Here is a 14,226-nt window from a genome sequence, read left to right on the forward strand (position 1 = left end):
GGAGAGAGAAGGGAAAGGAAGGGAAGGGAAGTGAAGGGCCCCGTAATGGCACTAGAGAAGGAGCTGGCTTGGAGCTCACACCAGGAACCCGCTGAACTGGGGATAGATACCACAGGCTCTGCCCAGGCCTGACAGGAACAGGGATCATGAGGTTGTGGACCTGGGGGTCCCTAGGACCACAACAGCAGAGAAGAAAAGGGAGCCAGAGGCTGCTCAGCTGTAAGTCCCCAGTGCAGGTGTCTGGGTCAGGAAGGACTGGAGGGACGGTTCTGTTCCCAGCTTCCCTTTGGGTGCTGGCCAGAGGGGTGGGGGGAACCTTTCTAGAAGAGGTGGCTGGGGTCTGGGGGAGCCCCAGGATGCAGCCTGCAGGAACACGACTCCCTGCCTCCGCCTTCTCCCAGCCTACCCGCTTCTGTGCTCAGCTCTGCTCTGAGGAAACTCAGCCCAGGGTTAATGGGAGCTCCAGAGGTTCCACAAGGCAAGAGTGAGGGGCTCCAAAGTGGACAGTCTGCCGGTCAGGCAAGGACAGGGGGGACTGGGGCAAGCTAAGGTGCTTTGAACCTTTCAGCAGGACCCCCAGGAGAAAGCCCAGCAAGAATGAACAGAGCCAGGAGCTGGGGAAGCAGAGTGGTCAGGAGGCTGCTCATTGTGGGGCTGCTCTTGGGGTACAGGCAGAAGGCCCCGACCCCTGGTGGCAGCAGAGGGAGGCCTGAGGGCAGCGGCTGCCTGGGTGTGCGTGGGTGGCAGCCAGGAGGGGGGGGGGGAGGAAGCAGCTTCCTGCAGCCTCCTCAGCCCTCAAAGACAGACAGACAGACAGCTGGTGAGAGACAGCCCGGGGAAACGCAGCTGCTCTGGTAAGTACTGAGTGGGGGAGGAAAACACCTGGGGGTGGGGGGCGGGTTGGTGCAAGTCTTGGGAAGCAGAGGACCCTTCCCAGGAGCCCTAAGGCTCAGGGTGCCACTGACACTGAGGGGCAAGCAGGGACTGGGGGAGGCACTGGGAGCCGCCTGGAGAGCAGAGAGCCTGAGCCAGGCTCCCACCTCCCACTCTGTCCCCCCACTCTGACCCCCACCTGCCCCCACACCTGCCTACACATGCACCTCGGAAGTAAGACCTGGACAATGGTGCCTGCCCCCCCAAAGGGCATGTCTCCCAACTCCCAGGGCCCCCCCCCACTGTGCCCCACACTGTTGCCTCCCCAGGTCCTCAACCCCTGATGAGGCCACTTCCTGTGACAGTTACAGAGGCGGTAGGGGGATGGGCTGAGAAGGAAGGAAACACCCCCAGACTGGCTCTCTGGGCAGGGACCCCCCACCAGCCCAGCACTTAGGAGAGGGAACTGGGGCAGCCACACCTGGGTCCCCACGACCCTGGCTCAGCAAAAGATCCCACATTTCTCCTTCCCAGAGCTCTGTTGGACAGTCCCCTTTCTCTGCCCTCCCCTGTGTTCTCTCACTGGGCCCGCTATCCAGCGCAGCCAGCCCAGACCCCTGGGTGCCTCCTGGGCTCTCCCTAACTTTCACCTGAAATCTTGCCCTGTGGCATCCCCCCAGACCCCTGGCAACCCGAGACCTAGTCTAACCAGTGAGCCTCCTCTGAATGATACTCTTTGAGAGGGACAGAAGGCCCTCCCAGGGCAAGCAGGAGTTCCAGGGGTCAGCAGTGGGGGGCCCTGTCTTTCAGGCAGACCTCATGGCCTAGTGAGCCTCCTCTGGGCCCAGTTCTGCCCCCAAAGTATGGTGCAGACCCGAGGGGGGCGTCCCAGAGTTCAGCCACCAACTTTGATTTTGGGGACGACCATGACCCAGCCGCCACCCACCAAAGCCCCAGCCAAGAAGCATGTGCGGCTACAGGAGAGGTGAGCACTGTTCACGGGGCCAGGCTCTACTCTCACCCACCTTCTGGGTTCAGGGCAGGACCTGGAAAAGGGACCAAGTGGCTCATTTGCCTGTTGTTTACATCTAATTTGAATGCCCACAACACACTGGGACTTTGTGTTTCTGGCTCCACCATACCTCATACCACCATACTGCTCCTGGGTCGAGCAACTCTTGGAGCAGGGTTGAGGCCCTCTTGGGTCCGGATGTAGGTGGGAGTCTTCAGGTGGAGAAGGAAGTGAGGTGGGCAGCTGAAGGCTTGGCAGACGGGAGACGTAGGGGTGGCACCCAGATCTCTGGCTGGGGCCAGGGCATTAGAGAGCAGCCTTAGAGCTGCTGTCCCTGCCCACAGGCGGGGCTCCAACGTGGCGCTGATGCTGGATGTGCGCTCTCTGGGCGCCGTGGAGCCCATCTGCTCTGTGCGTACCCCCCTGGAGGTGAGCCTGCACTTTCTGCGCACTGCTGGCCACCCGCTCACCCGCTGGGCACTGCAGCACCAGCCACCCAGCCCCAAGCAGCTGGAAGAAGAGTTCCTGGTAAGAGCTCATGAGCCCTAAAGCCCCTCTGCCCTCTGATTCTATTGCTACTTTTCTTCCAAATTTTGTGGGCATTAGGTCTGCTCTCTACACCCTTAGGAGAGAAGACAGCCTGAGACACGCGCACACACACACGCGCACACACACACAAACACACACAACACACCATACACACCACACACACACAAACACACACAACACACCATACACACCACACACACATACAACACACCACACACACACACACACACACACACCCTGCTTTGGCTGTCAGCTAAAAAAGATGGGACAGGGAAAAGAGTCTGGGAAGGGATCTCTGGGGCTCATTCATTTCCTTCCCTGCTAGAAGATCCCATCAAACTTCACCAGCGCCGAAGACCTGAATGTTCCTGGCCATGCCTCCAAGGATCGGTACAAGACCATCTTGCCAAGTAAGGACTCGGAGCCATCAGAGGACCCTGAGGTTCAGAGTTTGCCACCCCAGGCATGGAAGAGTCAGTTTTCTGGAGCAGAGCAATGCCAGCCATCTGGCCTGGTCTGGGCAGAGAGAGCCAAATCCAGAAGTGTTCACAGATGCCCCAAAGCCTTTGCATAATTTTATTTCTTTTTTTTTTTTTTTTTTTTTTTGGTTTTTGGGCCACAACCGGCGGTGCTCAGGGGTTACTCCTGGCTGTCTGCTCAGAAATAGCTCCTGGCAGGCACGGGGGACCATATGGGACACCGGGATTCGAACCAACCACCTTTGGTCCTGGATCAGCTGCTTGCAAGGCAAACACCGCTGTGCTATCTCTCCGGGCCCCACATAATTTTATTTCTTAAAAGGACCCCATGAAGGGGACAGGGCAATAGCAATAGTGGGAGGGCACTTGCATTGCATGCAGCCAACCATGGTTCAATTCACGTACCCTACATGGTCTCTTAGAGTGACCTGTAAGCACAGAGCCAGAAGTAAGCCCTGAGCACTGCTAGGTGTAGCTAAAGAGGGTAGAGGAAGGACCCCATGAAGATCAGGGAGATAGACAAGGACTGGAGCATGTACTTTGCATGCAGGGGGTCTGGGTTTGGTCCCAGCACCATACAGGATAATGTGATTCAAAGAACCCCATGAAATTGTTATCAGGTCCTTTTCTTTTCTTTTCATTTTTTTTGGGGGTGTCACACCTTTGGTGCTCAAGGGTTACTCCTGCCTTTTCACTCAGAAATCACTCCTGGCAGGCATGGGGGACCATATGAGATGCCGGGATTCAAACTACTGTCTGTCCTGTGGTGGTGGCATACAAGGCAAATGCCCTACTGCTGTGATAGCTCTCCAGCCCCTGTTACTAGATTATTTTCATCCCCATTTCACAAATGAAGAAACTGAGTCATAGAGTTGTCTGTGGTCACATAGATAGTCACACAGACTCTTCCTCCTCTTCCTCCCACATGGCTGGCAGTGGAAGGGGTGGCCCCATACAGAGGCTTAGGAAACAGCGGACAGGACAAGGCTGAAACTGGGGACTCAGCTGAACAGACATTACCAAGCTTCAGTCCATGTAGTCATGGAGCCAGCATCAGCCCTGGAGCCTGCAGATTCTCCCCAGAGCCTTCTCTGGCCCCCCCACTTCCCGTATCACCTCCCAGTGGTCCCCCTGCCCCTGCCACAGTGCTCCTCAAAGGGGCTAGGAACAGCATGGTTTTGCATCCTAGCCTGATTCTAACCTGTCCCAAAGCCCCCAGAGCAGAGAAGGGTCCTACCGCAGCTGGAACCTTCAGTGGGGAAGCAACCTCAGCTACTGGCTTGCATCTGATGGGGAGGAGGCTGCCCTTGCCGGGAGCTGCCGGAGCCCCAGGGTGGGATGAGGCTTTTTGGCCCTGCTGGTGATTTATTTGTGTAAAGTCAGTCACCCAGATGAGCATCAGAACAATCTCCTACTGCCTCCCATTCCTGAGAGGTCCAGCCATTGCAAGGCAGGAACATAGAGGAACCTTCCTGCTGGGTTTTCTCACACAAGTGCTTCTCTCTTCAGGCTTCAGAACATTCATTCTCTGGCTCCTTTTCTCTGCATATAAATGAACTCAAGGCTGGTGGTAAAGCACACCCGTTGCCAGTGCAAGACTTGGGTTAAAATCTGGTGCCAAAGTTCACAGATACAAAGCATGTATTCCAGGCCTTTGAACCATTTATCCAACCCAATCCAAAAAGGTGTTTAATCTAGTGACTATGGGCAAGGGATCAGACATGAGGTCCTGGGGTCAGAAGAATTGAACTTTTCACTTTGGCCCTACCGTGGTTTACACTAGTTGTTCACCTTTGACCTCTGACCCTAGCAGATATTTTACTTTCTAGATCCTCAGAGCCGCGTCTGTCTGGGTCGAATACAGAGCCAAGAGGACGGAGACTACATCAACGCCAACTACATCCGAGTGAGTGTCCTGGCCTGGCTGGCGGCATCAGTGGTGTTGAAAGACAAGGCCCGGGAGCCTGCATTTCTCTGCTCCTCTCATTGCTGCCTGGCCCTAGGCAGATTCTTAGAAGGGACTATAGTGTACCAGCTGGGAGGAATCACCAACAGGCCATCTGGAGCTCAGAGAGAGGGGTGGAGCTGCACTTGTCTGAGGCTCTGGGTTTGCTTCTCAGCACCACAAACGAACATACCAAAACACCACACCCACCCTATCAGCTCATCTCACCACCCCTTCAAACGGGCATGAAATGGGCACTGCCAAGCCTACATGTGGGGTGCTAGCCAAGAGAGGGGTCTGCAGAGACAGACGTTCTATTGTTGTGTCTCTCTCTGTGTCCCCAATATGAAAGGTGTACCCCAGCTTCCCACTCTTTCTCTGAGGACATGTGAGAGCAGCTCCCTCTAGTGTCTGGAATTGGGTAGTACATGACTAGGGGAGCTCGTTGGAGCATCATCTCGGGTTGCTACTGAAAACCAGAGCAGTGCTTGGATTTCACCATTCCAGGAAGGAGCAGGAAGCTGAGGAAAGGAAAGGCAGAAATAAGTTCTGGAGATAGCGTGACACCTCTAGATCCTTAATGCATAAAAGCAATACGTGAATGAGAAACATTCCCCCAACAAATACGAAAGTTTTCTTATTTTGTGATATTAGAACGCAGTGGGGCAGGAGAGGAGACAAACAGTCACAGATGCACAGATGTTGCCCCAGGAGAGCAACCATTAGGGCTATTTGCAGGAGAGGAAACTGAAGTACCAGGAAGCTAGGTCAGTCGGTGGTGGGAGCACTGCCACCAGGCGGAAGTGCAGGTTCCAAGAAGTCCAGGGGTCCACTCCTGACCCATGGCCCTCCCACTGCATGTGCACAATGCAAGTGGCTGGCATGTGCAAGCGGCTGATGTGCACATGTGTGGCCAATGAGTGCCAATATGTGCATGTGTGTTTGTAGAACCGGTGTGTATGCATGAGAGTGCATGTGTGTGGCTGGTTTCTACACAGATGATATATGTGTGCAGGTGCATGGCAGGTGCTGCGTCAGCCTCGGAGCTGCCGAGGCTGGGGCTTCCCCACATGCCACTCTCACTCCTCCTCTACTTCCGTGCACTCAACTTCCCCAGGGCTATGATGGGCAGGAGAAGGTCTACATCGCCACCCAAGGCCCCATGCCTAACACCGTGTCAGACTTCTGGGAGATGGTATGGCAGGAAGAAGTGTCGCTCATTGTCATGCTGACGCAGCTCCGTGAGGGAAAGGAGGTAGGAGGCCCTGAGTCCAGTGCTCAGACAGGCCCACACCCCAGCACACAAACACACACACCCTACTGGCACTAGGGGTTCCTGGCAGCAGGGCCAGCCCACTCTATTCACAACCATTCCCAGCTCTGCCCCCTTGGAGGTGGCCCAGAGTGGATGTAGAGGAGCCCCTTGTCTGCAGGAGTTGAGCCCCAAGAGCAGGGCCCCAGGTTCAGATCCCAGGGTGCCTAGACTCTTCTGTGGAGACCCTTCTGGAGCGGAAGCCACCCCAAGCACTCTCTAGCAGAGACTGACTGACTCCCAGCTCTTCCCTTCTAGAAATGTGTCCACTACTGGCCCACAGAAGAGGAGGGATCCTTCGGGCCCTTCCGCATCTGCAGCCAAGCCGTGAAAGAGCACCCGGAATACACAGTGCGGCAGCTCACCATGCAGGTACCAAGCAGGGACTCCACTGCTCCCAGGTGGGCCCCCACCATGGGGAGCCTGGCTGACTCAGTTAGAGGGCAGAAGCCAGAAGGGGCCTCAGGCTGGTTGCTCTCTTAAAGGGCAGTGCCAGCCACCAAGTAACACCCGCAACGATACTGGGTGGCCCAGGAGAGAAAATGGGTCCCTGAGTACCGCTCAAGTTTCAAAAAGATCAAAGAACCCAAGTCCCTCTCTGTGACTCCCGGTGCTCAGTCTTTTCACAGCATTTCCTGACCCACCCCCATCCCTAGGCATGATGGAACCAAAACAGCGGGTCACTGAGTCCAACCAGGCAACAGCCTGCTGAGAGACGCAGAATATGTCACAGAGACGCATCCAAGCTCCTGCTCCTCTGGCTCCTTCATCATCTGTTCCCTCCCTCCTTTTCTCCAGCCACTTTCGGGGCACCCTTTACACCATCCTCATCCCCATCCTCATGTTCCCCAACTTCTACTTTCTGTGCCTCCCTGTTGTTTTTTCCTTCCATCATTCCTCAATTTACCTGCTGCTAGACCAAGAACCCAATAGCAATGCCCAGGGGCATGGATTTGCCCTGTGGCGAGATGCTAAACAGAACAGAAGAATCTAGACATGTTCTTTGGAGGCTGTGGAGTTCTTCTAGTCTTCTTGAGCCAGTCTGCAATCCTTCAATTCCCAACCAGATGAGACATTAGCCCCTGCAGAGTCCCTGAGCAGACTAACTAGAAACTATCTTCCACCTCAGTGGCTTAACTTCTAGAAAGCAAAGCTACCCCCACCCCTGCTTCACCCTCCCACCCCTCTCAGTGCCTGCCTGGGGAGGTGGGCATCATGCCATGGGCTTCACCACATTTCTTCCACCATCCCTCATAACTTCCCCAGAGCCCCTTCTCTCCTGATTTTATTATTTTAGGGGGTCATACTGGTTGTGGTCAGGGGTTACTCCTAGCACAGAGCTCAGGGCTATTTGTATAGTGCTTAAGAGATTATGAGATGCCAGGGATCAAACCTGAGGCTACTGCATTGCCAAGCATATGCTCAGGCTTTACCTTCCCCCCACCCCTCACTGTATTTTTGTTTTGTTTTGTTTTTGTTTGTTTTTTTGGGTCACATCCGGCAGTGCTCAGGAGTTACTCCTGGCTCTACGCTCAGAAATCACTCCTGGCAGGCTCGGGGGACCATATGGGATGCCAGGATTCGAACCACCAACCTTCTGCATGCAAGGCAAATGCTTTACCAGCATGCCTTCTCTCCGGCCTCTACCCCTCACTTTTTTTTTTTCAATTTTTGTTTTGCCTTTTTTGGAGGCCACAGCTGGGTGCTCAGTACTTACTCCTGACTCTACATTTAGGCATCACTCCTGGCGGTGCTTAGGGGACTGTATGGTGTGCTGGGGATTAAAATCAGGTCAGCTACATGTAAGGCAAGCTCCCTATCATCCTGCTACCGCTCTGGCTCAAGTCCCCATTTTGTAAGTGAAGAAAAGGAGGTTTAGAGGTATAGCGGGTAAGAAATTTGTCTGATTTGTGTCAGACCAAAGTTCAGTCCCTGGCAGAAGTAAGCTCTTAGCACAAAGCCAGAGTAAGTCCTGAATGCTACGAGATGTGGCTCAAAAACCATAAAAAAGAACAAAGGAAAGGTGGTTTCAGGGACAGAATGATAGTATAGCACAGTGGCTAAGGCATTTGTCTTGATTGTGACAAACCTATTTTCAATCCCTGGCACCCCACATGGTCTCCCATATGAAAGAAATGATCCTTGAACATAGAGCCAGGAGTAAACCCTAAACACTGCCAGGGAAAAGAAGGAAAGAAGGGAGGGGGGAGGGAGGAAATTGAGAAGGAAGGAAGGAAGGAAGGAAGGAAGGAAGGAAGGAAGGAAGGGAGGGAGGGAGGGAGGGAGGGAGGAAGGAAGGAAGGAGGAAGGAAGAAGGAAGAAAAAGAAGGAAAAGAAAAAGAAAAGAAAAAAGAAAGGGGCCAGAGAGATGGCATGGAGGTAGGGTGTTTTCCTTGCATGCAGAAGGATGGTGGTTCATATCCCGGCATCCCATATGGTCCCCCATGCCAGCCAGGGGTGATTTCTGAGCATAGAGCCAGGAGTGACCCCTGAGCGCTACTGGGTGTAACCCAAAAAAACAAAAACAAAAAACAAGGAAAAAGAAAATGAGTTTAGGAACCTGAACCAAGTCACATGCTCAGAGGGGGCATTGCAGGTCCATTGAGCAGGACAGTCGAGGTCTGTGGGTCCCCTCATTGACCCAGGTTCTCAGGATGTCCCCATCCCAGTACCAGGAGGAGATCCGGCCTGTGAAGCATGTCCTCTTCTCTGCCTGGCCTGACCATCAGACCCCAGAGTCTTCGGGGCCCCTGCTGCGCTTGGTGACAGAAGTAGATGAAGGTCCAGAGACAGCTGGCCCCAGGGGGCCCATCGTGGTTCACTGCAGGTACGAGTACCAGGCCCTCCCACAGCTAACCCATGTGGCTCTGGGAAGAGCGCCAGGCCTTCAATGGAACCACGAATTTCTCTTCATGGATTCTGCTTCCACACTGTCCCCTGCCCCCACCCCCCACACACACACCAGAGAGGTCAGAGAGTTCAGGGCCCTTGGTGGTCTAGGAGAGAAGAGGAGGAGAGACACAGTGGCCCCTACTAAAGAAGTTGTTAGTTTTATTTTCTTTTTGTTTTTAATATATAAAATTTTTATTTAAGCATCATGATTCAAATCCAAGCATGATTGTAGTTGGGTTTCAGTCAGAAACAGAACACCCCCCTTTACCAGTATAACATTCCCACCACCAATGTCCCCACACACACATACACATTAGTCTTTGAGTAAACATTTGCTGCCTGGCCCAGTCAGGCACCTGTGAGCACTAAGTGGGTTGTGTGAATCAGATGCTTCTATTCCTGGCTGGCAGACCTACTCAGGGTAATGATAGTGAGGAGGGGCAAGCACGGGCCCAGGGCACCTCCTGTGGCCAGAGAAGCTTGTCCAGAAGAAAAGACATCCTAGTGTTGGTAGAGAGAGTGTGCAGTAATGAAAGCATTTGTGGAATCACATGTGGCTGACCCAGTACCATATAGGGGTCACACCTGAGCAGAGTCAGGAGGAGCCCCTGAGCATGGCTGGGTTGGACTCAAATTCCCCAGCCCCAAAAGCAGATATCCCAGGTCAGCTGAAGCTCTAAAGAGGAATGGAAGAGGAAAGGACAGGGCAGTGTGCAAATGCTCTGGTAGTAATTAAAGATGGATTCGAACTGGTGCTGGAGTCAGGGCAGGGGAAGAGTGAAGTGAGTATGGAAGGCCTAATGCTGAAGGGCCCTGGCGGGTTTTGCTGTGCCTAAAGGATACTTTGGCTACAGAGTTAAGCCAGGCTGATGTAAGCGACAAGCTGAGAACAGGAAAGCACCTCCTAAAAATGGGGAACCCACCCCAGCAGGAAGTACTGGCAGGGGCTCGTGACCACCCCCTGGTAGCACAGGAGCAAAATGCTGGCCCGGAGTGGTTCCTTTCAAGATCAGCCTGCAGCCAAGGGCAGGAGCCAACAGAGAAGAGAGGGAGTGAGGCATAGAGGCAAGAGCACCTCCACTGGGAGGATGTCCCAAGCAGAGCCGGCTCCACGGCAGCTAGTCCACATGGACCACTGTCCTGGGAATGTGCTCAGGAGTCAGCATGGAGGTTTGGGCGAGTAGAACCCCTGTCCCAGGTCATCTGCACTCCACAGTGGCAGGAAGCATCTTTGTTTCTCCCCAAGACCAGAGTGTCCCAGAGTGCTCACAAGTACCAAGGTCACCCACACAGGGCCCCACAGCCCCCACAGCCCAGGGCCAGTGTCCCCCATTCACTGGTCCTGTGAACCACACTCTCATGGCCTGACGCCCCCTTTTCTCTGGTATTCTCCACTCTCCCTGGACTCCCTCACTCTCCCTGGAGCCCCACTCCCCCTGGTGACCCCGACCACTTCTTCTCCAGTGCAGGGATTGGTCGAACTGGATGCTTCATTGCCACCCACATCGGCTGCCAGCAACTGAAGGCCCGAGGGGAAGTGGACATTCTGGGCATCGTGTGCCAACTACGGCTGGACAGGTGGGTGGCTGGGTGTGAGCAGGGCTGACTGCATTAGGGGTGTGGTTGCCTCTGGGCCCCATAGCTCACACCAGTATGCTAGGAGAAAGAAAGTGTCCCTGTGCTCAAAGCTGCCAGCTTTGAAACTAGACCCAGGGAATGGTCAAGAATCAACCTGGTCCTGCCCAGCACTTCATTAGCCAGGGTGAGAGCATCAGTGTAGAGAGCCCATGGGTAGTGCTGTGAGGTATCACTGCCTTCAGTCTAAAATTTTGGTGGGGGCTCCCCCTCCACCCTGGACTCCAGCATCCAGGCCTTCAGCTTGGAATCTAGAATGAAATCTCCCCTTTTGTGAACTAACCCTGAGCTGCCCATCTTGATTTGATCTTTTTCCAAATTCCCTCTGCAGGGATGGGTGGGGGAATAAGGTACACTTGGTTCTAGAAACTCGGCATCCACTCACACTGGACAGAGTTTGAGGGCTGGAGAGAGCACAGTGGGTAGAGCACTTGCCTTGCCTGCAGCTGACCAGGACTCTGTCCCTGGCACCCCAGATGGCCCTCTGAGCACCACTAGAAGTGATCCCTGAGCACAGAGTCAGAAGTCAATCCTGGGAACCACCAGGTGTGGTCCCAAAACAAAAGAGCTTGATGTGTTTGGGGACTGGGACTGAGCAAATGCTGCTAGCATCTCGCACACCTGCCGTGGTCCTGGTACATTAGAAAGAAATGTGTTTTCCAAGAAAAGCTATCACAGTGAGGGAACGCATATAAACATGCTCTTGCCCATGAGATTCTTCCAAAAAAAAATGAAAGTTTTGATTGATATATTTTGTGGGATCACACCTGGTGATGCTCAGAGGACTGTCCAATTGCTGATGATTGAACCTGGACTCCTTGCAAGCTTGTTTAGTTTTAGTTTTTGTGCCACACACAGCAGTGCCATGGCTTATTTCTGGTGTTGCCCTCTGGGATCACTTCTGAAGGGGATGAGAGGGCCCTATGGGATGTGGTGATCAAGGCCCAGGTTCACTGTGTGCTCTTCTGACTCTCCTACCAACTCTTTCGAGTTCTTTCCTTGGCCCCTGATTTACCATTTTTGTTTTTAAAATTATTGGAAAAATTAACCTCCTCCCACAAGCTCTAAAAAGCCCCTAAAAAGCCCCTGAGCACCTCTGGCTGTAGTCCCCTAAACCAAAAAAAAAAAAAAAAAAAAAAAAAACCATAAAATAATTATTAGAGAGAGGTGACTTTGGAATTCCAGAATATTCCAAACCTGGCCTGAGAAGTCAGGAGCCTGGTTCTGACACGGAAGCTGATGGGCCTATGAGTATATTCAGCAAATACATATGCATGCTCCATGTTTCTTCCTGCAGGGGGGGCATGATCCAGACCTCGGAGCAGTACCAGTTCCTGCACCAGACCTTAGCCCTATACTCGGCCCAGCTGCCGGCAGCACCAGAGCCCAGCTCCTGAACCTTGGCCCCTGCCCTCCCAGTAGCCAAGGCACCAATGTCCCCCCGCATATCTGGGGAAGCAAGATGGGTACAGGGAATGGTGATCTTGGGGTACTCCTGGGGTCCTTGCTGTGTCTGCATGGACAGGGCCAAAGTCTGGGGCATACCAGTGACCCCAAACAGACAGAGTGGACAGTATCAAAGGGCTGGAGCTAAGACAGGAGCCCTGGGTGGGATGTCCAAACCTATGTCCAAACCTTCCCAAAACTTCCCCAAGAGCTTCTCCCACCATCTGGGACTCCAGGGTAAAGACAGTGTTGCCACGAGTGGGAAGTGGGGGACAAGGGTAATGCCACAAAGGGGCCAGTTGTTACCCTATTCTGGGGTACCAAGAGGTACTGCTCAAAGCTGCCTTCCCCCGTAAAGGCTGCCCCTGATCTGCTCAACTTGTCACCACTACAATGTTGCTTCCTCACCCCACCCCCTCTGTGTGCTGGATACCCATAAAAACAACAAGGTGTCAGACCATACTAAGTGCCCTGGAAGCCAGCTACAGGGCTGGCTAGGCCAGAAAGCTGAAATCTCCAGAAGAGGCAAATGGGGGACCCTTCCAAAACCCAGAGATCAGCCACTGTCTCCATAAGCCCCCTACCCTGCTACTCCTCCCTGGCACCTGCTTAGAAGACATCTCAGGAAGAGACTCAAAGGGCGCTCAGGACCCCCACAACAAAGCTCCGCCCAGCATTCCCACCACAGCATCTGCAATCTGACTTCCAAGGTCTTTCTGCCAACAATCCAGGTTCAAAGAATCCATACAGATGTCGGGGCTCAGGATGAGCCCCCTCACAGTCCACTCCAGACAACTAACAACCTCCATCCAGCTCGGTCTCAGTACAGACCTGCAGGGCTGAATGTACCTGATGCAGCATTGGATCCTTCAAGCCAAGGTGCCTGCCTAGAAGGTGAGGGACCCATTGCCCAGGCAGCCCCAGGACCTGGGACAGGGCCTCTTCACTCATGACTGTGCCTCTGTCGACTGTTCTTCATGCTTCTGCTTGACCTCACAGGGCATCCTCCACCCTGATGGCCCGTTCCTGGGCTTCCCGCACCCCACCATGCCATGAGAGGCATCTATTATATGTGCCTATGAGGCTGAACTCACAGACTCTCCAGTGCCCATCTGTGTCCTGAGCTCAGGCCAGGCCAGCAGTGTACCCCACTCCTGCTGGCTCAGAATCTGGAGAGATAGCTCAGACCTGGGGAAGGAAGACAGTGTGGCAATAAAGAGCTTGTGCGTGATGGATCCATGCCTTCTTGCTGGCTTTTTTTTTTTTTTTTCCAGGCCTCTGGGGCCAGTGACTTGTGTCCAGAAAGAACACACAGAAGGGATGTGGGTCTACATGCCCGTGGCTGCCAGAAATCCCTGGACCAGCTGGTACATGGGCAAGAGGCAGGCCCTGGGGCAGGAGAGGTCAGAGATCAGAAAAAGCAAAGATGGGGGCCCTGGGTATGGTCAAGCTGTGCTAGGAGTGTCCCTAAATATAAAGCCGAACCAGATTTTGTGACTCCCAACTTTAGCAGCTGTGGCTCGTTGGGGCGGGGCGATGGTGCAGGCCCACATTGGTCGCTCAAGCCCGGTGAAGTGAACCCACCCGCAGCCTCAGCAAAGGGGAACTTCCCCGAGACATCATTTTATTCCAGGCTGGAGGGCAGCGTCCTCTGGCAGGTCTGAACCATCTCCCTTCTCCTCCTCCTCCTCTTCCTCCAACTTGATCCCTTCCAGGCGCCTCCAGCATCAGGCAACTGCACACCTGCCGCGTTCAGACACCTAATTCCCAATTCACAGCTCCAGTAGATACAGGGTCAGATTCCCAGGGGATACCCATGGTGGGAGGGGGAGAGATGCGCACGGCAGGACGGCGTTCCACGGGGCTCCCCGCACCCCCAGCTCAGAAGCAGGAACACAGGGAACAAAAAGCCACCATTTGCTTCGCTGTCTCAGACAGGCTCCTCGAGGGTGCTCGCCGCGAGGATGGATGGATGGATGATGAACCCCCATCTCGGGCCTAGAAGTGGACGGAAGCGGGGCGGGTGCGGGGGGAGCCTTCGGGGCAGCGTGGAACCCGAGTGAACCCCTCTTGTGCTCCACCG

The 14,226-nt window shown here is 54.1% G+C and overlaps 1 protein-coding gene across 1 annotated transcript; it reads left to right on the plus strand.

Annotated features, from left to right (window-relative positions):
- The first annotated feature begins 689 nt into the window (after positions 1-689).
- PTPN7 (protein tyrosine phosphatase non-receptor type 7) lies at positions 690-12,094 on the plus strand. The gene is made up of 10 exons (XM_049770798.1): positions 690-816; positions 1,645-1,858; positions 2,230-2,413; positions 2,760-2,844; positions 4,743-4,819; positions 5,976-6,113; positions 6,429-6,542; positions 8,840-8,997; positions 10,527-10,640; positions 11,995-12,094. The coding sequence occupies exons 2-10, from the start codon at positions 1,737-1,739 to the stop codon at positions 12,092-12,094; spliced, it is 1,092 nt and encodes a 363-aa protein (XP_049626755.1). The 5' UTR covers positions 690-816; positions 1,645-1,736.
- Positions 12,095-14,226: the final 2,132 nt, after the last annotated feature.

Source organism: Suncus etruscus, chromosome 3, assembly GCF_024139225.1.
Source record: "Suncus etruscus isolate mSunEtr1 chromosome 3, mSunEtr1.pri.cur, whole genome shotgun sequence".
NCBI classification, from domain to species: Eukaryota; Metazoa; Chordata; class Mammalia; order Eulipotyphla; family Soricidae; genus Suncus; species Suncus etruscus.

Coding starts and splice junctions, on each gene's coding strand:
- PTPN7 (XM_049770798.1), top strand. CDS start 1,737: ATGGTGCAGACCCGAGGGGGGCGTCCCAGAGTTCAGCCACCAACTTTG. Junction 2,414..2,759: donor AGCTGGAAGAAGAGTTCCTG/GTAAGAGCTCAT, acceptor CTTCCCTGCTAG/AAGATCCCATCAAACTTCAC. Junction 8,998..10,526: donor CCCATCGTGGTTCACTGCAG/GTACGAGTACCA, acceptor CTTCTTCTCCAG/TGCAGGGATTGGTCGAACTG.